Source organism: Doryrhamphus excisus, chromosome 15, assembly GCF_030265055.1.
Source record: "Doryrhamphus excisus isolate RoL2022-K1 chromosome 15, RoL_Dexc_1.0, whole genome shotgun sequence".
NCBI classification, from domain to species: domain Eukaryota; kingdom Metazoa; phylum Chordata; class Actinopteri; order Syngnathiformes; family Syngnathidae; genus Doryrhamphus; species Doryrhamphus excisus.
In genome coordinates, this window is record NC_080480.1 from 18,409,338 (window position 1) to 18,436,401 (window position 27,064).

The 27,064-nt window shown below is 51.9% G+C and overlaps 3 protein-coding genes and 1 long non-coding RNA gene across 13 annotated transcripts; 1 reads left to right on the top strand and 3 right to left on the bottom strand.

The window, feature by feature from the left end:
* Nucleotides 1–3: 3 nt before the first annotated feature.
* On the bottom strand, nucleotides 4–12,819 carry LOC131102939 (uncharacterized). Of its 3 annotated transcripts, none has more exons than XR_009119511.1 (5): nucleotides 12,697–12,819; nucleotides 12,198–12,267; nucleotides 11,973–12,097; nucleotides 254–509; nucleotides 4–151 (listed from the first exon to the last, which is right to left on the bottom strand). It is a non-coding gene; the product is annotated as an uncharacterized LOC131102939 (long non-coding RNA). The 3 variants fall into 3 exon arrangements; XR_009119512.1 differs by having other exon boundaries at nucleotides 11,969–12,097; XR_009119513.1 differs by having other exon boundaries at nucleotides 254–7,453; nucleotides 11,969–12,097.
* Nucleotides 12,820–13,099: 280 nt separating this feature from the next.
* elac2 (elaC ribonuclease Z 2) lies at nucleotides 13,100–19,677 on the bottom strand. Of its 4 annotated transcripts, none has more exons than XM_058048426.1 (25): nucleotides 19,531–19,677; nucleotides 18,132–19,428; nucleotides 17,815–17,865; nucleotides 17,673–17,743; nucleotides 17,538–17,602; nucleotides 17,398–17,455; nucleotides 17,263–17,331; nucleotides 17,105–17,182; nucleotides 16,985–17,037; nucleotides 16,836–16,894; nucleotides 16,686–16,758; nucleotides 16,068–16,180; nucleotides 15,712–15,810; nucleotides 15,499–15,637; nucleotides 15,339–15,424; nucleotides 15,151–15,263; nucleotides 14,983–15,076; nucleotides 14,764–14,902; nucleotides 14,649–14,687; nucleotides 14,283–14,392; nucleotides 14,108–14,201; nucleotides 13,920–14,040; nucleotides 13,730–13,808; nucleotides 13,529–13,673; nucleotides 13,100–13,449 (listed from the first exon to the last, which is right to left on the bottom strand). In XM_058048426.1, the coding sequence occupies exons 2-25, from the start codon at nucleotides 18,437–18,439 to the stop codon at nucleotides 13,216–13,218; spliced, it is 2,490 nt and encodes an 829-aa protein (XP_057904409.1). In that variant the 5' UTR covers nucleotides 18,440–19,428; nucleotides 19,531–19,677; the 3' UTR covers nucleotides 13,100–13,215. The 4 variants fall into 4 exon arrangements, with proteins under 4 accessions (XP_057904409.1, XP_057904407.1, XP_057904406.1 ...); XM_058048424.1 differs by having other exon boundaries at nucleotides 16,985–17,040; XM_058048423.1 differs by having other exon boundaries at nucleotides 17,105–17,185.
* Nucleotides 19,450–26,195, bottom strand: map2k4a (mitogen-activated protein kinase kinase 4a). 4 transcript variants are annotated; one of them, XM_058048527.1, is made up of 13 exons: nucleotides 24,842–26,195; nucleotides 24,271–24,306; nucleotides 23,629–23,661; nucleotides 22,607–22,709; nucleotides 22,362–22,536; nucleotides 22,059–22,178; nucleotides 21,854–21,973; nucleotides 21,731–21,782; nucleotides 21,524–21,651; nucleotides 20,387–20,464; nucleotides 20,164–20,312; nucleotides 19,956–20,001; nucleotides 19,450–19,874 (listed from the first exon to the last, which is right to left on the bottom strand). In XM_058048527.1, the coding sequence occupies exons 1-13, from the start codon at nucleotides 24,984–24,986 to the stop codon at nucleotides 19,761–19,763; spliced, it is 1,299 nt and encodes a 432-aa protein (XP_057904510.1). In that variant the 5' UTR covers nucleotides 24,987–26,195; the 3' UTR covers nucleotides 19,450–19,760. The 4 variants fall into 4 exon arrangements, with proteins under 4 accessions (XP_057904510.1, XP_057904513.1, XP_057904512.1 ...); XM_058048530.1 differs by lacking the exon at nucleotides 23,629–23,661 and having other exon boundaries at nucleotides 22,607–22,697; nucleotides 24,842–26,194; XM_058048529.1 differs by lacking the exon at nucleotides 23,629–23,661 and having other exon boundaries at nucleotides 24,842–26,194.
* tmem220 (transmembrane protein 220) lies at nucleotides 25,090–26,983 on the top strand. Of its 2 annotated transcripts, none has more exons than XM_058048617.1 (6): nucleotides 25,090–25,774; nucleotides 25,903–25,932; nucleotides 26,043–26,103; nucleotides 26,305–26,428; nucleotides 26,497–26,556; nucleotides 26,638–26,983. In XM_058048617.1, the coding sequence occupies exons 1-6, from the start codon at nucleotides 25,718–25,720 to the stop codon at nucleotides 26,762–26,764; spliced, it is 459 nt and encodes a 152-aa protein (XP_057904600.1). In that variant the 5' UTR covers nucleotides 25,090–25,717; the 3' UTR covers nucleotides 26,765–26,983. The 2 variants fall into 2 exon arrangements, with proteins under 2 accessions (XP_057904600.1, XP_057904599.1); XM_058048616.1 differs by having other exon boundaries at nucleotides 25,094–25,825.
* The last annotated feature ends 81 nt before the right edge of the window (nucleotides 26,984–27,064 follow it).

Genomic DNA, 27,064 nt, shown 5'->3' on the forward strand with positions numbered 1-27,064 from the left:
GGGGGGGATCATTGTGTGTGTGTGTGCGCTTATCTGGTGTGCAGCGGGTGATGAACAACGCTGCTCGCCGCCTCCACGTCTTCCTCTTCTTCTCAATCCATCACAATGCCGGCGCCACGGCTCAGCACGCCGCCGCTCATCTGCGAGCATCCTGCACGCCGAACACAAACGTCCTCATTGATGACATCATTTCAACAACGCCTTCCTTCCTGTCATATTTGGAGCTATGTGTACACCAGGCCATGACACGTACCTAGGAACAGGATAAGAACCATGGACAGCGCCTGAGTTGCCATCTATTTAAGGAGGTTGGCCACAAGGCCATGGGCAGAAGGAACACCACGGAGCGGGCGGCGGTCCAAAAGGTGTCGTGCTCAGCCAGGAGGGAACGGCAGGAGGAGGACATGGAGGAACGGGAGAACATGGCTACGATGAGAGGCAACCTCAATGGCGTGGAGGACAGCAAGGAGCAACCAGTCCATTCCGGCTGTGCTCAAGGGCGACGCCTCCTGCCAGGGAAGAAAGAGGGAAAAGGCAGGGACAAAATAATAGGAACTTGGGATGTTTGGCATCCGTCTGCTTGTTTCAGCCAATCAGCTGCCACACAGTTCTCCAGCAAATCAGGGTCTTGAAGAAGCGGGCTGGAGGGCTGCACATGAAATATAAAGCGGACTTTTCATCTGCATCTTTATTGACGGCTGGCAGGTGAAGCCGCTCAGCAGAATGACAATAGATGTTTGGCTTTTTTTCCTGACGATCATCGCCCCGCCGTGATGAGCGGAGAGGCTGACGCCACCGACACGGAGGCCTGCAGGAGGCCCGCAGGAGGCCTGCAGGAGGCGCTAATGTGGCCTGATTAGTCCAACGTGTCTTTGAATTGATGAATAAGGAAGCAGAGCACATTGACTGACGGAATCAACCACAGTTCAACAAGACAAAGTTGTAATTTCACCACAAAAACATCATAATATTAGGAACAAAAATAAAGTCACTTTACTAACAAAGTTGAAATATAAAAAATATTGCAGGATTATGAGAAAACAAATAAAGATGTGATTGAATAAAGATGTGATCATATGATATATAAGTCATATCATTATGAGAATAAAGTCTGAATTACCAGAAAAAAATTACCAGAAATTTAAAAATAACACAACCAAAATGATTTTTTTTTAAATGAAGTCCAAATATCAAAAAAGAAAAGTTTACAAGAATGAACTTGTAATATCAGGATGACAAATAAGAGCATTTTTGTAGCTCAAAGTTGAAATATTAAAGAGACACCTACCAAGCACTGACCAAGGTGCTGAACCAGCCTTACTGTACTTACTGTTTGACACCTACCAAGCACTGACCAAGGTGCTGAACCAGCCTTACTGTACTTCCTGTTTGACACCTACCAAGCACTGACCGAGGTGCTGAACCAGCCTTACTGTACTTCCTACTGTTTGACACCTACCAAGCACTGACCAAGGTGCTGAACCAGCCTTACTGTACTTCCTACTGTTTGACACCTACCAAGCACTGACCAAGGTGCTGAACCAGCCTTACTGTACTTCCTGTTTGACACCTACCAAGCACTGACCGAGGTGCTGAACCAGCCTTACTGTACCAGACCGCCCTGGCCTCTTTGATGGCCACGTCTGTCCCACGTACTTCAAACCAAACACCAGCTATCATATTATGGCAAAAATGTGACATTTGTATTATACTAAAATGAGGTTGGGGAATAATATCACATACTATTCATATAGAAGAAATATGCAATTCTGATTCTGATGGTGAGCAGTCATCAGCTTCCTGCCAAGGCCGCGTCACTCCCGCACGCCATGCCAGTCTGACAGCGGCGTGGTGGCGGCGGCGCTCGCCGGCGGAACGTTAGCGTGAAGGAAAGAGCAGACGATACGTGTCCAACTTCTCAGATGAAAGTGGGCTTGTGGGCGAGTGAATTATGGAAACGACAGGGGATGAAATATGAAATATCTTTTTTTGTCTTTAGTTTCTTACAGCAAGTGAAATCACACTGGAGCACCATGGTTGAAAGCGGCTTGGTGGATGGGGGTGTGAAAGACCGGCATGAAGAAGTCAGTCTAAGTATTTTCACAAAGACCCACTCTTCCCACCGGACACACTTGATCCCGGTCGTGACCTTGAAGAAAAGGCCAGGGAAGCGAATATTCATGATGCCGGTGCTGGTCTGAGGTCACGACTTTGACTTTTCCAAGCGGGACGCGTGTGATCAGAAGCATGAAATATTCATACATCAAACTTTTCTTAATCTCCTCATTAATTACAATTAATACGTCCCATATTTACATTCATTAAATATATTCACAAAATATTCCATGTAGAAATATTTATAGGTTAGCGGAATTTAGAAAGAGCTTCATGTGCTGCAGTCTGGATGCTGCGTCGCCGCGAGACCCACCATCACCGCTCAATGGCTTTCCTTTTCTTTGGCGCACTGCTGCTTATGAGTCATCCGGGAGTCCGGAAAGTTCCTGGATGAGCGACGCCGTGTGTAGGCATGTTCGTCCTGTGTTGGAGGCGGGGAGCACACCTGCTTGGGGGGGGCGTTCCAGGAGTTGATGGTGGTGGAATGGCGTGAAGGAGACGTATGCATGCGTCTCCTCGACTCTCCTTTGACTTCCCTCCTCGTCCTCCGTCCAGCGTGCTTGCTTGGTCTCCCAGCCCGCCTGAGCAGCTTATTAAAGTTATTAGAGCTCATTGAGTGGAAGCCGTCGGACATAATGAAGCCTCTTTCCCTCACATTTTCTCTCCCGGGACGTCTGGGCCGGCCAGCGCCACGCTCCACATCAGAGAGCCTCATCAGACTGAAATCTGGCCTGGAGGAGTTATTGATCAGCCTCTACAGTGTCTACAATCACCGTGTGTGTGTGTGTGTGTGTGTGTGAGCAGCTCATGGAAGATAATAACAGCACTGAAAGACTACATGTCCCAAAAGGTGTCCCGCCCCTCTAATGGAGCACATGTGTGATGTGATTGCGGCTGAGTAGAAACAAAAAGCACAACAAATTTCTGGTCTCCACGTCCATTCCCCTTGGGGGAGCAGACATGCCTACTGGGGGGGTGGGGGGGGGGTTGGCACCCACGATATGAATATGTAAGTAGAGACAAAGGGAACTGGAGCAGCTTTTGGTCAGAAAAGTAAAGGCTCTCTTTTTATTCCTCTTTTATACCTACATCTAGACCTTCATGTACCACACCAATTAAAATGTCCCCCTGGAAGGAGCTGAAGAGAGCGCTAGCATTGAATGCCAGCAAGACCATCCATAGACGAGGGCTAGGATGAAGGACATGAAGGACATAAAGGACTGGGAAAAGGTCAAAGGTGACTGCAGAAAGTGAAGGCCAGCTTCTGTTCTGATGTTCTGATACCACGGCAAATTCAAGGAATGAGATTTGGTATGAAATCCTTGGTGGGAGGCCCCCCTAGGGTACGCTCACCATTGGTAGCGTACTGGGTGAAGTACTTGCAGTACCGAGACAGGAGGCGGGATTGGAGTTCTTCCAAAGCAAACTCCAAGGGAACGGAAGAGTTCCCTCAAGTGTTCCCAGACTGTTGGAAGCCTCCAAGAATTTAGACTGAAGAACAGACAAGGGTTATCCAATGATTGGGAGGTGACATCTAGGGGGCGGGGCCAGTGGTCCATCATCCATCCCATCGATCCCGGAGCAGACGTGCAATCAAACAGTGGGATGAAAGCGTCGCCATCATCGTCTCCCAGCTGTCAACTTCCGTTGGAGAGTCACCAGGGAAACGGGCGTGGAAGACGGATGTCCACGCCGCTTTTTGTCTTCCCGGCTTGTCGGCACATCTTTCAGCCAGTCGCCGCCGATGCTCCGCCCTCTCTTCTGTCATCACACCGCCAAATTTCAGTTCTGCTGAGCGGCCTCCATCCAGGGGGCTTCAATGTCTTTGTCCCGGGGGGCGCTCCGGATGTTATGAGGAGGACCTTCCTCTTTGTTGAGGCCCCGACATCCCTGCAGACCCCCCCAACTGGGGGCTCCACAGCTGGACCAGTGCAGCTGGAGATTGAAGGGGGCGTGGCCATCAGATGCTGATGAAACAGAAGATGACATTTCATTTTTGATTTTATTTTCATGTTTGCACTCCAATGATGTGACACTGGATGCAGGCGGGGGGGCTGGCGGGAGAGGACGTGATCCTCAGTGGAGGGAACCCAGATCCGCCCTCCATATCAAGCTCTCAATCTGCCAGGCGTCTGAGCGAGGAAATAAATAGCCTTCATGTCGGCGAGCCTCAGCAAAGTGGTAAATCTCCCCCGCTGAGGAAGTGGGACATGGGGGGGGGGCGCCGAGGGACACGAGACGATGACAAGGGCGCTGGAGCGCAGAGTGAGAGGAGGAGGAGGAGACTTGATGAGGTGTCGGACTCGGGTTACCCGAACACGCCGCCACCTTCCATGGGGGGGGGGGGCGTCCTGGTCCTGGTGCACATCATTCACGCCAATAGAAAAGCGTCCCGCAATTAAAGACTTGTCAGGTCGGATTTTCCTCAACAAGCGCTAACGTGATGATGCGGCCGCAGCGCTAATGAGTCCTCATGTGGAGGTAATCGCCATCCGCCACGTCCGTGTCACGCCGGCTGCACGCTTCCCCGTATGAGCGCTCATTCCTCAGCGAAGTCGGGGTCGCTGGGCTGGCCGCCGTGCGGTCGGAGGACGGACTTAATTAGGAGAGCTATTTCTTCTTTGGACAGGCGTCCCTCAGGGTCAAACAGTCGGACATTCCTCAACTGCTGCAAGCTGCTGAGCACGTTGTTCACGCCAAAGAGCCTCCCTGCGGCCTGTTCTTCCTCTCCGCCGTCGCCACGGCAGCATGAGCAGTAAAGGTCATGTGATCACTGCGCCGGGGCGTTATGACAAACGCCAAGTAAGGGAGGAGAAATCCTAATCCTGCTGAGGTGGACTCCGGCTCAGCAACCTCCAACTGCAGACACGCTGATGCTGAGGTTTCCATGCGGTCCGCTTCAGATGAACGCTGCACGACCGTGGAGGACGTCCGTCATCTTCTGTTAGGAGTACAATCTAGAGAAAAGTGCAATCTACTAATATTTCCACTACGTCACAGTGTGTGTATGCTAGCAGCCCTGCCTCCACCCACTCCACAAAGGGTCTCACTCCATTCATGCCGTTGTTCTATGGAGCAAACACACCAAAGTATGGATTATGGCTTCACTTGGATTCATCCTGGGATTACTTCATCCCAGGCCGAGGGCCCTCAAGAGTCAACAAGAAATGTTGTCACGTTTTAATCTTGCAAGATCTTGTGACCCTTGACCCCAAGTGTAAAGCACGGCGGTTTTGGTGAGAATGAGCACCAAAATGAATCTCCTCACGGTCGGGTCAGGAGAGGGTGAAGCGCCATCAAGGGGACGCTAGGGGGCGCTACGCTAGCAGGTCTGCATCCAAGCATCATGAAGTCGTGACCTCGTGAAGGACACCCAGTCCAGTCGGGAGGTGATCGGCGATCGGCACCCCCGCTGACCAAGGCCGGGGGCTCAGCAGATGTGTCGGCCCAGAGGGGGAGTTCAGGCGGGGGTTACAAATGTGAGGAGGACACATATGTTCCATCTCACTGGCACGACCCCCTCGCACACGCCTCCATTTGACCATCAATCAGCACGCCACTGAAAGCGCTACCGGGGGCGGGCCAACCAAGTCTTCTGTTTGGATGGATGCCAGCAACTGCAATGCCAGCACTGGAGAGAAAGGTCAGCCACCCCGGCTCTCCCAAGACTCCCACTTCCTCGGTCCTAATGATCCGCCAACTTCCTGTTAACTCTTTGTTGGCGTACTGGTCTGATGGGGTCTCGGCCAAGAGGCAGGAAGGTCACCCCAAGTACCCGTGTGTGAAGGAACAGGGCCAAGTGGTCCAAGTGAAAGGCCTTGTCATTTTGTCTTCTCTGGTTGTAGGTGCAGTACTCATCCGAAACAGAGTGGAAAATATTCCATTCCCAACAATGCCAAGGTGAGCCGTGTCATCTGTTAAAGGTGACTGCGGGGTTTCGTGTCCTCGTAATATTGCTCCCCAGGGGGCTGTCGTCATGACGATGTTGGGTCAGTGTCAGCTCATCGATGCTCCAACTAGGAAAATCTCTTGATGAATATTGGATCCTACTTTGTAAAAATGGCTTTCATAAGCCGAGCAATATGAACCCTTGAGTTGGCTCCAGCAGGAGACGGGGATGGAGTTTGACAAGCCAGCGTTGTCTCATTAGGAGATAGAGGCCGCCAATGAATAATGCATGAGGAGCGGAGCGCCACAGATGATGGCATCTTCCACACCTGAACCCTGTGAGGAGACGCTTCAGGCCAGAATCGTCTTGGCGGCCAATAAAAGGTCAGCGCTAATGAAAGTCTTTGCTACTTCACACAAACAACATTTCTTCTTCAAGATGGCCTTTTGCTTCTGGAAGAGACCACTGGCAGCTTGGAGACAGGCGACCATGCAGACGTTTACTCCACCCAGTCCTTTTAAACCGGACAACTGGAGGACGCCATCTTTGTCCAACCTCCACACAGAAGGAGCTTTGTCTCCCCCAAAGATGGTCTCATTCCACAGGAAGAGTGGCCACTAAGGACCCGTTTTGCTCAGCAAGATGGTCGCCATTTTGTCTTTTTCTGGTCTCCTCTGTCAAACTACAAGCCAGCTGGTGTTGAACATGTGGGGGGGGGGGTTCTTTGTACAGTCACAAATAAACAGCAGCGGTCTTACTGATGTGTTGGTTCACATACACACACACACACACACGAGTTCCTGCTGGCCTCTTGATGGTGGTCTGTCAAATGTCTGGGGAGCAGATGGTTGACCGAGTCGAGGCGAAGCGAGGAAGCCAAAAGGAGCCAACGAGCGATGAAAGCACGGCTGCTCTCCTGGTGAACGCTCATGCAAACGCCTGCCGTGAGGGAATTGGACTCGGAGCCACGAGTCTTTCACAAGCATGCGGGCAGCCTTCTGGAGGTTCTCTGGTGGGAAGGAGCAGCGATGGAGGACGAAGACTATTTGATGAAGAACAAAAAGGAAAATGTTGCTCTCTCACCCCCGCCCCCCCACTAGCTTCCATGTCACGCATCTCCAGTTGAGCAAAGTCCTTGTCAAAGGTCAGCGAGGGGCTGGAAGTGATGGATGCTGGGAATAATTCAGGCTCAGCTTGGAAAAGGAGTGAAAGAAATCAATTGTCCACGCAGGCGTCTGCCATCCATATTTACGCCTTTAGTCACTCATTAGGAGGAGATAATCAACAAGTAGAATGATTGCATGGGGGGGGGGCACCTGCCTCACCCATCATCTGTTGATCCTGCCGAGTGAGGTTCTAGCGTCAAAGGCTCCTCGGTTACCTCGGGCGACCTCGAGCAGGACGTGGACGTCACGGCGCGCCCACGCCGCCTCTCCAGGGACGCTGGCACTGAGCGCAGACACAAAGGATGGACTATGAGCTTCACGCTCGCCATCACGCCAAGCAGAGGAAGTGTCACATTTGCACAATGTGATGAGTGATGGCGTCCCACAGGAGGATGAGTGGAGGGGACATTTGCTGCCATGACGCCGACACGTCATCCCTGCACTTCCTGCACACCAGACCTTCATCGGCACATCAAGGCCGCCTGAGAAGCTGGCAAATGGATCACAGCACCCCCTACCTCTACGTCCCAGGAGACACGGGGGCACTCGCACGCGCCCCTCCCTGCTCGTCGGGATGGTCTCTACCAGGAGGTGGCAGCTGCCATCAGGGACTCGCCAGAGGAGGTCAGATGGCTTCAAGGACTTTATGTCTCTAATGTCTTCATGATCCACTGGAACGCAGCATGCTGGTGTCCGCCCTCTGGGGTTCACCCTCTGGGGTACCCTGAGCTGTGCTGGTTCTCTTATGTGCATGGATGCCGGGTGATGCATCATGAAGACCAACGTGCCGCTCCCATGCACCGCACGCTTCCTGCGGGCTCAGCTAACAGGCGCTGCATCTCGCGGGAATGCGCTGCGTCTGCCCGGCCAATCCGACGCGTCGCGCCACCGCTTGCATTGGATGGCGGGGCCGCATCACCCCGGCCTCGCTCACGTCCGGCCAATTGGTGTCATCGCACGGCCGACCCAGGTCACGCTGACTGCGTCATCGTGCTTTGCGGGACACATTGCCATGGCAACAGCTGTACAGGCCCAATGTGTACCGGAGCGGGTTACTGCCATGTCCACGCACACACACACACACACACACACAAGGCGCTAAACGTGGTCCCTGCTAGCTGACAAAGAGGGCGTGGCTTACGTGCTCAAAGCAGGAAGAGGGCGAGCTAAGCTGTAACGTTTGGGGTACGTTTGAAGGTTCCATGACGGCTTCCACCTCACCAGGAAGGAATGAGGAGGACAGGAAACAATCCACATGGGGAGCCACCGGGGGCGCTACTTCATGTCAGTGTTTTTTTTTTTTTTTTGGGGGGGGGGGGGGGGGCAAAGGTGTCCCTGATGAGGTCACCAAACCCCCAACCCACGAACCATCCTGACCCCCCCCAGCCCAACAGCAGAGATTTGATGTGCCAACTTAATTAGGAGGTCGGCACCCGGGAAGGCTTTGGTCTAGTTTCGGTTTCCCCGGAGATGATCCATTCATCCCGACTCCGGCAGCAGCTATTGACCAGCATGGAGCGCCGCCCGGCCCAGAGCAGGGGAGGAATAATGAGGCAGCCAGGAGATGACAGGAAGTGCAGCTATGCAGCAACGTGGCCATTAGCGGCCTGCGGGGCCCATTAGGGCCGGGAAACACGGCAAATTAGGAGACGGGAGAAAGGGGCCTGATGAGGATGGCCAATGACACGCAGCCTCACCAAGACGTCTCCGCTAGGAACCTTCTGGCTTGTCCTGCACTCCCGTGACCAGAAGGCGTCTGCTCGGAGGAGACCCATGAGGCTGCGTGCTCCTCATCGTACGATGTGAGGGATTTTTGTTGGGGGGGCCGGTGGAAGCGCCATGTGTCCCACTGTGCTCTTCTTGGGGGGGGGGTCAGACGGGACGACACACCAGACCAGGTTTCAACGTGACGACTCGTTTCATTCCAACTATGTTGTTGCTAAGCAACAACGACTATGTGGCCACCCCTTCATGTGTTACTACGTGCCCCCCGCCCCCATCATGTCTTCCTTTGTGCATCTATGATCATGACTGTCGTTTCCTCACCTATTAATGTCTGAGACCACTTCCTCATATGGGCGTGCCCCGGTACAAGCTGAGTGGGACCAATCACAGCAGAGTGGGCGTGGCCAGAGGGGGGCCCTGGGTGGAATAAATAAAGAGCGTTTTGGAAAGCCGAGGAATTCCAGCGGGAGCAGGTGCAGATTGTGGAAGATCTCGAAGAAAGCTTTGTGGGCGGCTTTTGGCACTTGATGACACCAAGCGAGCTTACGCTCCCTTCCATATCCGATGAAGAAATGTCTCCGTGGAAGATCTCTGCTTCCGTGGAAAAAGCGCCATCAGGGCCAGGGTTGGAATGTTTGCACGGAAACCATGACTTCCTTCCACGGGTGACTGTGGCGCTTCCACCGCCGTCATCAGGCGGCCATCTTTCCACGGGTGACTGGAGCGTCCAGTGAGGAGCCCCATCCAATTAGCGACACATCAGCAAACCAACCAGGTGCCAACTGGGAACTGATGGCCCCCCCAGAATAAACAGCGGCGAGTGTCCAGGGCGGCAGTAAAAGTTTTGCAGCGTGCAATAAATTTCCAGAAGGACACGGGGGGCGATTTATGGGGGGGCGAGGCTGATATCCTCCCTGCAAGACAATAATAAGTGGCCACCAATTCATCAGCACCGGAAGCCTGAGCTCAGCTAAAGTCCGTTTGTTTCTCCTGAATGGAGACCTGGGAGAGAATACTAAAGAACACCCGTCCGTCCATAATGCCGCTTATCCTCGCTATGGGGGGGGCTTGCTGGAGCCTATCCCAGGCTATCCAGCCAATGGCACAACCCAGATATTAGCAGAAAGAGGCCATTGCATAAGAATAACCGGATAATATTACAAGGATAAATGATGTCATTTTAGCATTTTAAAAGCATTTTTAAAAGAACATGGAAATATTAGGATTATTACATTTGATTAAAAATGAAGTCCATGTTAACCATGGAGGGAGATTCATTCCTACCTGGGGGGTCCACGCTGGGTCAGGTCGGGCCAGCCCTGATCTAGGACACACTACCCTTGACCATAGGACAAAATAGTGTACAGCCTTGGCTAAAGGATAGGGTATAGGATATAGGATATAGGGTATAGGACATAGGATATAGGACATAGGACATAGGACATCGGACATAGGATATAGGACGGCATGCCAACATAGTACAGTTGTCCTGTGTGCGGCGTGTGAATGGTCAGTGAGGACTTGGGTATTTGTCCTTTCCCGTCTGCCCCCCCAAGGTGTTAATTATCTCAGGACTTCCTCCATCAAGCCGTCAGCCGTGTTGCTGTTTAGGACGATAAGACCAATCCGTCTTTGTCTCCTGCCTTCCCTGCTAGCTGATGTTATCTCCGCTTTCCGTCTTATCCCGCCTCTCTTCTGCTCGCCGCCCAACAAAGGTGGTCTTTGTCCGTCCGTCTTTCTTTCTCCAAGTCGGAGAGCCCAGCCTCTCCTTGGTCTACTCAGAGGAGAAGTGGAAGGTTCCACGCTACCTTCAGGTCCGCCTGAAGGTGAAGTGAACGTGGAGGAGGACCAGCAAATAAAAGTCTTCTTCAGAAGCAGAGGGATCCTTCGTCAGGCTAATGACGCACCATAAGAGCACACGGCAAAAAGCCTCAACGTGCGCATGCAGGCTCCTGCACTCACGCGTCCACGGGCCCCGCCCTACCTTCACGGGGTGCTAGGTCATGTCTGGAGGACTCTAGTCGTGTCATTTAGAAGGTGGTAAACAGGTTTTCTAGGTCTTATTTTCCCTTAAGTCTATTATATTGACTAATACGAGTGTAAGGCTGACCATAGGGGTGCTAGGTCATGTCTGGAGGGCTCTAGTCATGTTATTTAGAAGGTGGTAAACAGGTTTTCTAGGTCTTATTTTCCCTTAAGTCTTTTATATTGGCTAATACGAGTGTAAGGCTGACCATAGGGGTGCTAGGTCATGTCTAGAGGGCTCTAGTCATGTTAAAAAGCATATTTAGGTGGTGGTAAACAGGTGCTCTATGCTGGAAATTCCATTTAAAAATAAGGATTCCTACTGATGTTCTTCACACCAAGGTTTTTTTTTAATCAAATACTTTGGCATATTTATGCCAGATGTTTGCGATCCAGCCCAGATGGAGGATCTACTGTAACATCCCGGCGGGCTAAGCATGTAAAGGAGGGCAAACACCGACGCTTCCCGTACAGGTGAAATCCACGTTTGCCGGCTCCTGAAGGAGCAGCAAGTTCCTCCGTGCTGGACCATAAATATCAGCTCAGCTGGTGAAATCCATCCATCATGTCAGAGCGCCGAGCATGAAGCCACAGCTGCTTTCCTAAATTTAGGATAAATACTCCGAGATAGCGCCTCTTGGCGGGATGATGGGGTCTATCAAGGCGGCGTTTCGCAAAGCCGCTTATCGTTTAGGTGACCTTGCTGGCAATCAAGACCTTTTAAGGAGTCTCCAAGCGTCTCCGTCTGACGGCTTCACGCCTCAGAAAACAGCTCATCTCTGAAAAGTCCCATTTGAATGAGCCGCACATTAGCGAGGGGGCAGCTGTGCTGCTCAAGTCTTAGCTAGGAGCCGTGGGACGGACACGCTGGGACGCAAACGGGAAGATAAGAAGGACAAGGCAGGAGAGCAGACGACCGTGGCCTCCTCCTGCCTCCCTTTTCGCTCACTAATTGAAAGGTCAGGCGTGGGAAATCAAACATCACAAACAGGCCTGCCAATCAGAACGAGCACGCCTGACAAGACTCACTTGGGTACATGACACTAACCTACCCAACGTTCCCGAACTCTGACGTCACTCCGGTGCTGGGTTGCGTCACGGCGTGGAGGTTTTTTCTCGTGGTTCTCTACCGCCCCCATGTGGACAGAGACGGAGGTGTCCTGGTACCGCACCTCGGCTGGAGGAGAAACAGACTGTTAAAATCACGGCTTCTTTGACCTTTGGCCTCAGCATGCAGAAGAGAAGCCAGAGTGGTTCTTTGACTTTATTTGACTCACTAAAATCCTGCTGGCCAATCAGGACGGCGGCCGAGGGGGACAAGACAAACTCTGAAGGCTGCAAAGTTGTCTAGCGAAGCCACCAGATGAAGAGAGGAAAAAAAACAAAACAAGGAGAGCTTAGCAAAGGGACTCAAACTGGCAACTGCAAACAACAGAAGCTGAGCCGAAGTGCTGTGGTAATTAACTAGATTGACTGCAGGTGTGTCCCGTGGCTCCGCCCACTCCCGGAACCAGGAAGTAACATCGGAGAACAACTCAGCAAAAAAACACTCAACAGTCAAAAGAAATGGAACGCAACGTTTTTGTTGGTTTTCTCATTAACATGAATACAATTACAGTCATATTTACTCATTTTATGATGAATTCAGGAGTTGAACAATGATGTTAGCAGGATTTTTCGGTTTGTTTCCCACCTGGATAGCTAATAGCTAAGCTCGGCTAACACGTTTGATACAAAAATCATAATTGTATTATTATGTTAACTCATACTTTGTACCTCAGTGTTTGCTGCTCCTACTGTACCCCCCCCCCCATGCTAACCATAAATACTTAACCTTAGCATGATTAGCAAATCGCTAATGATGGTAACAGCCAAGCGTCTGTGAGACGAGGACCCAAGAGGACCCAAAAGAGGTGACCGGAGCGCCTGAGTGAATTTATCAATTCCTCGATCGTCTGCCAGATGAAACAGTGTCATCAGTGAGCATCATAATTGATAATAATTCAGCTATTTAGAAGGATGTTTGTCAGGAATTGTCATTAAAGAATAAATGCAATGGAAATCACAGACTAATAATGTTTACAGGTTAGCAAACAAACAATCAAACCAAATTAGCGCTGTCAGCCTGGCTGATCTTCAGCAATAACAAGACAAAAGTGAGGCGCAGACACGTGGCGCCGCTTTAGTTTATTTAAAGGAGAACAAAACACTACTTCATTAAAATTAAATACAAATCCAAATGTCCATTTTGCATGAAATAACTGAAAATAAGTCAGTCAGAGCGGATGGAACGCCTCAGTGGCGTTTCAGTCTTTTGCTTTCCAGAGTCACCGCGTCCTCCTGGTCCCGCTTGGCGCCGTGGCCCCTTTGGACCTCCTTCATCTCGACCGTGACGTCGGAGTCAACGGCTCGCTGCTGTTTCAGCTCTCTTCGTTCTCGCCTCTCCTCCATCTCCTCCAGCTCCTCAGCAAAGAGGCTCTTCAGTGCCGGGACGAGCCCGGGAAGGACTTTCAAGTCTCCGAGACGAACCTGAACACAACACAGCTCGTCACAGACAGGAGGAGGGCACCTTTGGAAAAACACGACGTCGCCGTGGGCGTGGGCTCACCCGCATGTGGTCGAAGGAGATTCCCACGCGCTCGGTGAAGTCCTCGCTGAAGAGCGGGATCTTGGCGTAGCGCTGGCTGAAGTGGTTCAACATGATGAAGTCCGCCTCCATCCTCATGCCGACGTCGATCGCCTGAGACGTCGTGCTGTTCAGGAGACACCATCGGTTATCTTCATCCAGTGGTGTCCACTTTGTCCTCACCTGTGGCGTTTTTCCACCGCTTCCTCCTCCATGCCGTCCTCCAGCGTGGCCTCGTGGATCAGCAGGGTGGCGTTCTTCCCTGCAGTCAGAGAGCGGAATCATGCACTTCCTGTCCCGAGCGGTCTTCGCTTGGATGAAGCCGCCAGATGGACCATGGACGCTTTACAAATGTTGGGGAAGGCGGACTCACCCATGTGCACCAAGGCGTCGCAGGGCATGGTGTCTCCAGAGAAGACCAGCTTCCATCCTGACTGGTGAGTGAAGCTGCAGGCGAAGGCGTTCTTACAGTGGCGCACCGTGCATGTCTGGAACTGAAACACGCACAGTGAGGAGCGTCATGGTGCTAGGAGGACGCTGGCACCGACGGTCCAAGCAGACCTTCTCCAGGTTGTTGTTCTTCAGCATCGCTTGGATGGATGCCTGCGTCCTCGGCGCGTCGGCTTTCCAGCGGAGCCCGTCGTTTGAGATGAAGCTGGAAGAGACGAGAGCAGGTGACGATCCAAGCGGACGTGTTCCCGTCTCATGGGGGCGCAGGTGGGTACCAGGTACCAACCTGATGTGGTGGAGGATCTCCTCACAGCCGTGGTGGTACTGCCTCAGCCAGTTCATCATGTCTGCAGGCGCCAGCAGGGAGACACGACTCCACGCCTTCCCTAAAGTCACCTGACACACACGTCCAATTAGGTTTGGTCGCCACAAGAGGGCGGCCATTGGAGACATCGGAGAACAAGAAGCGTCTAAAGCTCTCATGGGCGACTCCATATTGTTTTGGTTTGAACTTCCAAGCATAGCATCATTCCCAGCGTAGAAGCCACACCCTCGAAACTGAGAGCGAAAGAGACGTGTAGCAGCCGCACGTCCACGCCATAAAATGGCAGCAAAGCAGCGCCCGTAGAAGGAAAGCAGGGTCGTGACGTACCAGCGCCCGTTCTCTCTGGTACAGCAACTTGAGGAGGCCCTGCACAGACAAGCTTCTGGTCAGAAGTTCACCAACTGTTCTTCAGACTGACTGATTTGTGATTGACGGATCGGACCGTGTGATGGTCGGCGTGCATGTGTGACACGAAGATGGTGGAGATCTTGGACAGCACCTCGTCCACGCCGTCGCCGTAGTGTCTGCAGAGCTGACCGAAGGTTCCCTCACCGCAGTCCAACAGGAGCGACTGAGTCGGGCTGGGAGAGCACGGAGAACATGTGACGGCAACCTTCACGCAGCAGGAAGAGCAGGAAGGAACGTCCTAGCTGACGCTAACCTGATGTTGACCAACGTGGCGCTGACGTTCCTGATCTTCATTGGCAGAGCGGATCCTGTTCCCAGGAAGACCAGCTCAGGGTAGTCCGCTTGTCCTGAGGCAACGAGACAAAGAACATTCCATGGAGAAGGAGCAAACGGAACAGTTTCTTGGTCTCTCCAAACCCACCTGATGGTTCTGTAGCGCCGCTGGAGCGGATTTTCTCCACTTCCTGCAGGAAGTTGGGGACGTGGAAGGCTTCTTTGACAAAGTCCTCACTGTTGCAGGCGGGGACGGCGTCTCTAATGGAGGACAACACAGGCAAGGTGACGAGGACGCCAATATGGCCGCCCGGGATTGATGAAGGTCACGCTGACCTCTGCCACTCCACAACGGGTCGCAGCTGGAACCTGAGAAGACATTCGGCTCGCACGTCGGACGGCCGGAGATCAGCCTGAGGCTCCTGAGTCGCCATGACAACGTAAAAGGTACTGGTGGTTAGAGTCAGCCTGTCTGATGTGACGTACGGAAAGCCACCTGAGCTCGCCAAGACCGGAGTTCTGGAAAGATCTTCGGGTGGATCATGTTGAGCTGGGCTTGGATCTTGTGGCTGCGGATGTTGTGGGCGGAGCTGGCGTGCTCGTTGAGGATCAGGTGTTCCGTCGTGGGCGGGAACCTGCGGATGGATCAGGAGGTCAAGGGTCATGGAAGGCAGGAAGTCCAAGCGGAGGCCAGGTTGAGGGCGCAGACCTCCCCATCCACTTCTGGTACCGATCCGTCTTCAGCACCGACTCCGGAGTCATGTGGACCACCAGGGCGGGAGGGTCCTCGGCCCCCCCGTGTTGATACCTGGAGGCGAGGTCACAAATATTTGCCGTTACCTGCCGGCCCTCGTTGGAGCACACCTGCGCTGGCAGGGAATAAAAAGATGTAGCAGGAGGGATATTCCACACCCCTCCAGACACGCTAGCTCCACAAAACTAGCAAGTGATTGAGAAACCGTTGGGAGAGTCTGATCTTACAGCACACATCGTACCAAAGCCCCATGGCCCATTATGACACCCCACTGCCACAGATAGATCGTCGTCCTGTGGAAAACATCTGACCTTGCCATGTGCTGACTGTCCCAAAGAGGCTGCACAAAGTCCTCTGATGGACACTCCACCACCACAAAGACTGGTCCGGGGTCAGTGGGCGTGCACACCTGCTCTGGGCGGATCTGAAGGAGAGCGGCAAAGCTTAGAGGGCGGAGCCTACGGTTAGAGATATGTACATTTGGACGAGCCTTTACTCGTCACTTATACAGAAGTACAGGCGAGGATAAGCAGTAGAAATGAATGAATATTACTAGAGCCCTCTAGACATGAAACAACACCCCTATAGTCTCACCCACACGCCTATTAGCCAATATATAGACATAGAAGAAAATAAGACCTGTGTTATGATTGTTATATGATGTATATTATGGTGCCATCTGTACCAAACAATTACTGCCATCTAGTGGCCAATGTAGAATACTACATCCACAAATCCACAATCCTATGAGACATGAGCTGATGCAGGGCACGCCTATTGGGCCCAGAAAGGCGGCTGTATCCATGCTGTGGGCGTGTAGTAGCGGGTACATTGAGGCTAACTTGGAGTATTTTGGGAACGTGGACGAAGGATGGTGTGATGCACGAGCCACAATGGAGCCAAGGATGGATGGAAGTACAAACACGCACCTCTTGGCCGCCATACGTGATGCTCTTCCCGCTCTTCAGGGCGGTGATGAGCGGCCCGATGGCCGCCGTGCCGCTACGACAGAAACATATCTTTGAGTTTAAAAGCGAGATGAATGTTTGCTGTGCTGCCAAGGGGGCGTAATGACTCACACAGGAAGTCCAAGTTCCTTGGCCTCGGCCACCAGGAAGTTTCCTTTCTTGGGATGAAGCTGACACACACACACACACACACACACACACACACACACACGGGTGAGTTGTTTTAAAGAGAAAGTGCTAAGGAGGAGAGGCTGACCTACTTTGCAGATAAAGGCGACCACCAGAGAAGCATCTCTCGTTGCTTGCTGAAGGTCTCCTCCATGAAAAGAAAAAGGATCAAACCTTCCTTCTTTTCCCATCAACACACAACAGGAAGTCACCTGCTTGCTCTCTGCTGCTGGGGGAGGCGGGTCTTGGCGGGGGCCTTTTCCCCGATGAGCGGCTGCCTTCAGGCGTCACTGCTGGCAAAGCCGGAGAAGAAGAAGTTGACACAGGAGACATCTGACAGGGCAGCAGAAGAGTGAGGCCTCCTACTGACCAAATATAGGAACCTGACAGACGCTCATGGTGTCGTCCGTGTACGTCTCGTCGGTGTACGGACGAACGGCTGCAAGAAAAAAACACCAAATCACGTTTAAGAAAATAAGACATTATTAAGTTGCTGAAGACGTACAAAGTTTGATGCTGTCCAGCGGTCCTGAGAAGGTCTTGATGGCCTTCACGTAGCTCTCCTTCACCCACAAACAACACTTGTCACTTTCTTTGACCAGCGACAACACCAACAACAACACGAGCAGCCTGAGAGTCACTGACCAGCTGAGGAGGTCCGGAGAGGACGCAGTCAGGGACACACGTGTCCTTCAAGGTCAGGATCATCCCTGCAGGAGGCGACGTGGACATGAAGGAGGAAGCAGGCGTGAAATACGACAAGTGTGACAAATGACTGACCGGACAGGCCGCCCACGTTCTCCCAGCTCATCCTGGTCAGGAAGATGTTGTCCAGTTGGGACACTCTCAGTCTGCCACAAGGAAGCCATCATCATCATCACCATCATCATCATCAGGATGCGTGTATGAAAGGAGTGCCTACTTGTGTTCATGCATGAGTCTCTGCGTTCCTTCCCCACAGTTGAACAAGTACCTGCACAGAAAAGCTTCTTGATCACCACGTCAGTCCTCCTCATCTTAGCAGGTTTCATGGGTGCCCCACCACGACCATAAACAACAATATGAAGTTGGAAACACCACAGTTTTTGCATGTTTATCTTGTTTTGTTTCAATGCGTTTCGACCAGCGACGACTGGACCGGTGGTCCTTGAACACACCGTGGATGTGAGCGTGTGCCACACAGAAAGCCCAGTACACAATGCTATACTTCCACCGTGTTTCTGGGGTGTGGCTGTGTACCTGTTGTACTCGGAGAAGACGTAAAGCGACGCGGCGTTGTCCCTGCTTCCTGCACCGACCACCTGCACGAACACGGTGGAAGGTCCGTGAAGGTCTCCCCGCTTGCTGCGGCTCTCCTTGGCCTTCAGCCTCCGGAGCGGCTTGCCCTGCTTGGCCTGCTTGGGGGGCCTGGCTGCCTTGTCCATCTTGTCCATCTTGTCCACAGCAACTCCCGCGGAGGCCAAAGAGCGTGGACGGTCACGCCGGGCGAGCAGCGGAAGGGCAGCCGACAGCAGACTTTTGACTTTGGCCGAGCTCAGCAGATTCATAATAAAGTCGCACACAAAAAAGGTGAAACTCCTCAGTTGGATTCCTACTCAAACATTTCCCAGCCGCCGTTCAGGCGAAAACACAAAGAAAAGTTTCTCTGTGGACATGAAGCGGAATTTAGAGGCTGCTTGCGAGACACATGTCAACACAACACTTCCGGCATTTGTTGATGACGTCAGAGGCTGTGCTGCAGCACACCAATGCGCTCTTAACCATTCAGAGTCGCTCTTTCAGGAACGGAGGCGGGGCTTGAACCTCATTGGAGGAGTAACGTACAAAACCAAGCCGTATTGGAGATACTGATCCATGCAGGTAGTTTGTGCAAATTTACCAAAAGTCGGGTAAATATTCAAACGTAGTGTGTCTCATGTTTAATACATTTAATTAAATTAATAAATTGTTCATAAAATGACAAATTAAAACTCTTGTTAAATGTTATTGTGCATGAATGGACCGAATGTTTCCATAGCGACAATGAAGACGTCTGATTGGTCAAAACTCTTCCTTTAGTGTAAGTAAAGCAGCAGGTCACGGAGCCACAGCAACATAGCGTGGGCAGGTCTTACTATGGGCTATGTGTCTCATATATATATTATAAGAATATTCTAAGAGTATATTAGACAAACATTTACCTCAGCGTGTTTGAGTTCCTGGACTCTCCTTAAGAGAGGGTGAGGAGCGAAGGCAGAGAGCTGCTCCTTCCCATGGAGAGGAGCCCACTGAGGTGCCTTTGGTATCTAGAATGGACGCCTCCCCGGTGAGGTGTTGCAGGCATAGGCATGCCCATCCGGGAGGAGGGCCCCGGGGCAGACCTAGGAGAAGCATCCAGGAGGAGGACTCCGGGACCCCATGGAAGTAATTGTTTGGTACCTTCTCCTAGGAGAAGCCGGACCCGGCCCGGCTAAGCGGAGGAAAATGGAGTGTTTGGACTGTCATCCCAGGGATGCCACTTGACAGGTGGAGGTAGAAGAAGGTAGAAGAAGCTACTCTATATGAAAGCAAGATCACGTTAGCGTATCGAGGTGGAAACCATGTTCCTTTCATTGTCTAGTCTTTATTAATATACTATCAGCATTATATCCTCACTTACATAGAGAAGGTCAGCATCTGGGCTGACGTTTACACCAACATGACAGCATGGTTCCAGCAGGAGTCGATACTCTATCATCATCATTGATGTTCAGCTGACTGATGGCGTGTGGAAACATACCCGACGGGGGGGTGTCCTACAGACATGAATGAGATGATCGGCTTTGCTTGTCTTGTGTACATGAGAGCTTGGTTTGCTTTCCAGGATGAAGTCTTTGTCGTTGCGGCCGCTCAGTCCATGTAGGACGGCGAGCTGGGCCAAGTCGGCATCTGATCCAGAAGTCTGCACACGTAAGTCGCGACGTCCACCGAGCGCTCCTCGTACATCTGAATGAACGGATCTTTCTGAAGGTGCACACGTAAAGAACACGTGACGTCAGGCCGCGCCAGCACGCCAACGTCCATCTTCTAAGAAGAATCACTCACCAGAAGCTCTTTGTACTTGGGCCTTTTGGACTCATCCTTGGTAAGGCTTCAAGAAATAAGGGGAGATGAGAAGGTGAAGGTTAGCATCTTGGCCGCTAGGGGGCAGGCATGTTCTACCTAATTATTGGACTAGGGCTGTCAAAAGGCCACAGATTTAAATCGATTTAAATTGCTGACAGCCCTATAAAGAGATGCCACGCCGTCTCACCACACGTTGACGAAGGAGATGAATTTGGGAGAGAAGCGTCTCTCCTCGGAGTTGCTGAGCTGGGGCGGTTCGCCCCGCACCACCTGGGTCAGCTGGTCGAACACGCTGTTCCACTTTGGGTAGGGGAAGCGGCCCGTGGCCAGCTCGTACTGGAAGGGATCATTCCAAAGTTGACTTGAGGAGCTCAGGACAAGGAAGATGGAACGCTTTGTATCAAACTCACCAACGTGATGCCCAAACTCCAAACGTCAGAGCGCACGTCGTAGCCTTGCCTGGAGGCGCTGGGGTCTATTCTCTCTGGCTGGAAGCAACAAACAACATCTTCATGAAAATACGCACACATGTTCAAGCAGGAGGGCGCCAGGAAAGAAGGGGGGAGGGGGCGGGGCCACGGGTGCGGATCAGACGTGTCATGATCCCTGAGGAACTCCATATTTCACTTCCTCCACTCACGGTTCACATGTACACGTCACCCATCATCCTCAAGTGCACGTTAGCACGCTAGCTCCTTGCCGCATGCTATAGCGGCGTGGCCCACCCAACATATCACATGGGGGCCACAGTGACGCGCCTGAATCAGCTGCTGATGTCATCCAGCATCAGGAGACATCTTTGTGACGTCAGCTCTCACGGGAAATGATGGCGACAACGCCGCAGCGCACACTCTCTACTGGCACCGCCTGTCCTCATGGCACCCTCGCCAAATTTAGAGTGGCAAACTGCTGGGGGGCAGAGGAGGGGGAGGGGTGCGTGTCCTCAGCTGATGTCAGCATTACCCCCCCCCCCCCCAGACAGAAAATACCCTCGGCCGGATGACATCAGGTTTCTGGCAAAGGTTGATTTCGTTTCTCAGGAGGTTGTGTTCGATCCAGCAGGGGAGCCTTGAGGGCAGGGGGTGTCCAATGTGGGCAGGGGGTGTCCAATGTGGGCAGGGGGCCCTCGCCGTCATGGGCCAGTGACATGAATAGATTATTCTTTGGACACAATTACACCTTTTAAGGCCCGTGGAGGTTTTTAATTGGTACATTCTGCAGCAGTACCTTACCAAGAATGAAGTCCAAATATTCTAAAAAACTAAAAGAATGAATAAAGTTTACATTTTTGGGGAAATTAGTTTGCAGAAAAAGTTGTAATGTTATGAGAATAAATATGAAGAGAAAAGTTGTCTTCTAACGAGTGCCAAATGTCACAAGGGGAAGGTAATATGGTCGCCTAGAGCTGAACAGTCCAGAAATAAGTCAAGGTCAAAGGTCCCAACTGGCACCTTGGCCAGTGGCATGATGTGTTATGTTCTACTTTTCTACTGCTCCCTCGGAGTACAAGTACAAGTACAAGTACAAGTGCTAGCAAGGTGGCTCACCGCCATGTACGGTCGGCATCCCGCGTCCCGGGTCTTGGCGATGGAGTCCACCAACTGGCCGCTGATGCCGAAGTCGCAGAGTTTGATGTTGCCGTTTCTGTCCAGAAGAATGTTAGAGGGCTTGATGTCTGCCACAGAGGAGAAGAAGGAGAAGAAGCTGCATGACGTGTCACGCTACGGGCCACAGCAGAAGGAGACGTGCGCTACCTCTGTGGATTATTTTCAAGTTTTCTTTCAGGTGGTTAAGCGCCTTCACAGTCTGCCAAGACAAAGGAGGTTAGGTGAGCGTGGTCCTTGGCGGCTGGCGGGGGGGACGCGGGGGCAACTTACAGCTAAAGTTATTTTCCCCAGGATTTCCTCAGGGATGACGTCGTCTAAAGAGCAATATACAAATTTGTAAAACTTGTCTAAGGAGGTAGCCATGAGTTCCATGCAGATCCAGCAGTCGCCCTGCAAGACAACGCAGCTTTGGTTATCTTCGTATGAATAGCGGCCGCACCCCCCTCCCCCTCCCCCCTTCTAACGTCGCCCTCACCTCTCGGAAAAGAGCGCCGTAGAACTGCACGATGTACGGACAGTCGCTGCTGCGCATCACCACGTCCAGGTCCATCAGCAGCTGCTTCTGCTCCTTCTCGTCCACCGTGGAGCGAATCCTCTGCAACACACACGCTGGATGTTGGCCACCAAGAAGAAGAGTGCATACCGTGTAAGAATATGCATGTACTGTACGTGTCCTGTGATTGGCTGGTGACCAGTCCAGGATGAACCTGGCCTGTCGTCGTGACCCTAATGAGGACAAGCGTTGTAGAGAACACATGTACGGCGTCTAGATGTTCACCTTGACCGCCATGATCTGGTTGCTGGGCTTGTGCACCATCTTGTTGACCGAGCCGTACGCCCCGCGGCCAATCTCGCCCAAGTCCTTCAGGTCGTCGGCCGTGAAGTCCCAGTGCTGCTCTGAGGAGATCTTCAGCTTCCCGGAGGACTCGATGCTGTGCGTCCTCAGCCTCTCGCTTCAACGCACACGAGGAGGTCAGCGCACACACAAAACGACATGCACGGCAAATGGCGATGGCGGCTCACATGTGCGGGTTCTGGAAGGGCGGCCCGGCCGTGTTCAGTGTGAATCTGGTGGTGGGCTTGATGGGTGGGTTGGCAAAGTTCAGCTTGAGGGCTTTACGTTTACCTGGCAGCCGAGAGAAGACAGCCTGCTTCACAAACGCATCGGGTCAAAGGTCAGCGCTGAAAAGGTGACATGCCAACGCACGGGGGAACAGATGGTCCATGCATGGAAGCACACACCGGAAGATGATCAACGCACATCTACACAAAAGTCAAAACAACGGAAGAAACATGCTACTCACTAGCACCCCCTGGTGGCAGGACGGGGAACACGTCACTTAATAATATCAGTACATTAGAGTAGCTGGTCCTAAGGAACATTGTGTAGGAATATGAGAACATGGAGGTCAGAAGAAGTCTTTCAATGACATCAATCCAAGAGAAGCTTCTCCTCCACCAAACACAACCGCTTCAACTGGCAACATGTGTGTGTGTGTGTGTCTGTGTGTGTGTGTGTGTGTGTGTCTGTGTGTGTGTGAGAGAGATAGTCTTGTCATGCAGGCCAAAGAAGACGCAAGCCAAGCGTGAGTGCCGTCGTTAGATCTTCCACTGAGGACCAAAGACGAAGAAGAAGATAGAGAAGTTAAGAGGCTCGGAGCTTTGGACTTGTGCCGCTCTGACTGATCAACGCCAGAAACAAAGCTTGGGTTTGTGTCACTCCACGGTGTACCTAATCAAGTGTCCTGTGAGTGGAGAGTTCTTACGTAAGGCTGCCAAGTGTGTGTGGCGGTGCTCAATGTCCACTGATCCACTGAGCATGCTCGGCCGTGTGGACGGGTTAAAGGGAGCTCTTTGGTTTGTCAGACAGGTTCTGAAAAGGAAGGGGGGGGGGGCGTTGGGGGGGGTCTGCCGTTCTTCTTCTTGTCCTGCAGGAAAGAGACTGAGCGGTCGGCACAAGCCCACTTGGAGCCTCGCGGACGTGGATTAGTGGTGAGCGTCGGGACGGCTGAGCAAAGCTACCAGGAAAGAGAGGTTTGTCTTACTTGGGGGGGCTCCAGACAGGTTTATCTGAAAGCCTGGGGGTGACAAGACAACGTTTATTTCCTTCATACGTGACAAAAAAACACCCGCCTGCTCCCCGGCAACGGTTGTCTATCAGGCTGAACGTGGACACGTGCACACCAGCATGGAGACATCCATCATGGCAGACATGGGGGGTGGGGGTGAGGGTGTGGGGGGGGGGGGGGGGGTGAAGATATGGAGTGTAGCTGGGAAGCTCACCATCATTCAGTTAGTCAGCAGCATTGAGAGAGAAGTCACAAGACAAGATTACTCCACATCATTCCATCCTTTATTATAGGGGTGCACCAATCCCGCCCCCATCAGGGACGTACCATGTTAATGGTGGGGGCAGTGGGCAGACATTTTTATGGGCATATGAATGACTCTTTTTCACCATTTGCTGGTGGTCGTGGCCCCTGAGCCCCTGAAGAGGAGCAATGTTCTGTACCACAAAGGTCTTGTATGTGGAATGACTGGGATTCAAACATCGTTAGCCCAAGAAAGCCAACATGCAACTGGGTCGGGGCGGATTGCAAAGTGTATTAAGTGGATTTGATCACCAGCAAGTAAAGGTGGGCTGATATCACATGAAGCCATGCAGTAGAAACATCAAACCATCCTACCTGTTTCACTCTGACATCTCCAGCAGGTGTTGGAGTCTGGAAGTCACAATCAGACATTTAGCATTGATTGATTGATTGACAGGACCTGAAATGATCTCATAGCAGAGCAGCTAGACCGCATGTGTCGACGGAGGGCCGAAGCACTGCAGGTTCACTCTCCAGCAGGTGATTTCATTGATGACCTCCTCCTGTCAAGTGGAAGGTGGTGTTGATCTTTCAAATCACCCGTTTTGGTGACCGCTAGAAAGAAAACCTGCAGTGTCTCGGCCCTCCTGGGCATGGGTTTGAGACCCCAGCTGGACATCGTTCAACATGAACCTACACCCTCAACATGAACCCACTCCCCCGGCATGAACCCACTCCCTTGTATTTCGTGAGCTGGTGTCCGGTGAAGGTGTCCCATCCAAATTCATCCCACAGAGCCTCCGAATCGACGCGTTTGTCAGTCGAGTTATGGTGGTGTTTATTTCCATGACATCCGATGATGGGGCGGGGGGGGGTCAGCTCTTAGCCCGAGCCCCCCCGCAGCTAACAGCTAACCTTCACCTTCACGATAAGAAGACCAACTCACCTTGCAGGCTGCTGATTGTTGTGATGTGTTGAGATGTTTGCTGCTGGTTGTTGGCCGACGCTGCGCCCACCGAGACGCTGTTGCTGCCGCACGGAGACGACTTGTTGGGGCTGGGACTCGCCATTGTTGTGGGTTTAAATTCCATCAGCAGCACCGGCGGCCTCTTTCTCCTTCTTCCGCTTCACACCACCATACAGGCCGGGGGTGTTGCCGGGGGGTGCGGGGGTGATAAATGGCCGACGATGTTAGCAGGCGGTGTGACAAGCTGCCCGTAAAGGCGGCGGTGACAACATCTAGTTTGGCTAGGCTAGGCTAGGCTAAGCTAGGCTAAGCTAGGCTAACAGCAGGCGACACAAGCAGCGATCAGCTGACCAGTGACACTGACTGAACTTTGGGATAGTTTTAAATACCTAAAATGTGCGTCGATTGGCAATTTAAAAAATATTGAAAAAAACTACCTATTGGTTTCCTACGTATTTTGCCATTCTTTTTCACTCTTTTATAGGTTACAGTATTTTAACATCCATTTAAAAAGCAGTTTCCGGTCCACTCGGCAACACTCGGCCAACATCGGCATATAGCGTACAGTCTATGTAGCCTGTACAGTGGGCCTTCAAAATAAAAGACAGCATTAAGGCTACACTTAAACACGGTTGCAGCAGAACTATGCTTCACTCGCCTCCCACAGTGTTACGTCACCAGCTACGTCTTCGAGTCGACTTAATATCATTTTAAGCATCATGTGATGTGAATTGATGCAGCAGAATGATATAATATAGTCAATTCATTCTTGGGCCATAAAAACCCAAAGTGTGCTTGGTAGGACAGCTTGACGTCCCGTGAGGGCGGAGACGTGAGCGTGCGGAGACCTGAAGCATGAGACGATTCGGCTCGTCAGTAAGCTCCAAGACTTTGCTGCTCATCATTTGGCGGGTGTGCAATGTCCTCATGTGCTTATTCTTTGGCCTTGCCACCTACGTGCAGGTGGGCGACCGGTCTCTCCTTCCTATTCTTACTTCTTGTTGAGACTTTGAAAGTAACTGTGAACTTTGAACTCCCAGATCAACGACCCTGACGCTGCCTTGTGGATGGTGAGCAAACCAACGGCGAACAACAAACGGCAAATGCATCACCTCACATGAGTCTAATCCAGTTGTGGACTTTCCTGACAATGTTTGCGTTGCTGTGTCGGTTCGTGTAGGTCGGTTACGGCGTCCCTGCGCTCCTCTGTGCCCTCATTGGCCTCCAACACCAAGTGACGGGTACTAATGGCGTCTCGATAAAACACCCAGCAGCATTATTAGAAGCTGACATGACCCTTTTCAGTCTTTTGTGAACGCTGAGACTTCCGCTCTGATTCCAGCGCGCGGTGGAACAACGAATGCTTGCACACAGCGACCTCAAGTGGCCGAGGTCTGACATCACAAGTCATTTTTTCAGTGTTGTTTTGCTGTTGACCGCAGAGACGTTGCCATGGAGACGCGTGGCTGACCTCCACGCGATGATGTGCTGTGGAGCCGTGGGGATGATGGGATGGAAGCTTTCTAAAGAGAACCCGGCAGACATCTTCCAGCAGGAGGAGGGCAGGTCCATATCGTCCCTTCAAACCACCTTCACCACACATCCAAGTCACTGTGGTGCTTTTTCTCCTTTAGAGAGATGTCTGGTCTCGTGTTGACGGTGGTGTGGCTTCTCCTGTGTCGCCACTCCGGAAGGTGCCGTGAACACCAGCATGTTGAAGGTCTCGTCTTCTTAGTGGGAGAAATAAAGCCAGTCCGCGTATCTGTCTCTGGCAGGTCTGCGGTGGGGAAGCTGAGAGTGTCGGCAGGTGTCCTCATCACCATCTTCCCATTTGTGTGCTGGTATCACGTCCACAACAAGAGCAGGTCCCACTGGCCAACACACTGCAAAACTGCAATTTGAGATCAAACTGCAAAGAAGACTGACAGCACCGAGAAGAACTGATTGATGAAAACAAACTATCACATTTTGCATCAGATGTTGGTGCTGTATTGTAATTATATGCATTATTTGCATTGAGAATAATTGTCATACTTTAAATATATAAATTATAATTTATATGTAATTATATATCCATTTCATGTATCAACTTCAATATTGTATTAAAACATGTGACTTCGATTTGTCTATTCACGAGCAATGTAGTTCTTCCTACAATCGCCAGAGGGCAGCGCAGAAACCTAAGTGGATGACAAGAGACAG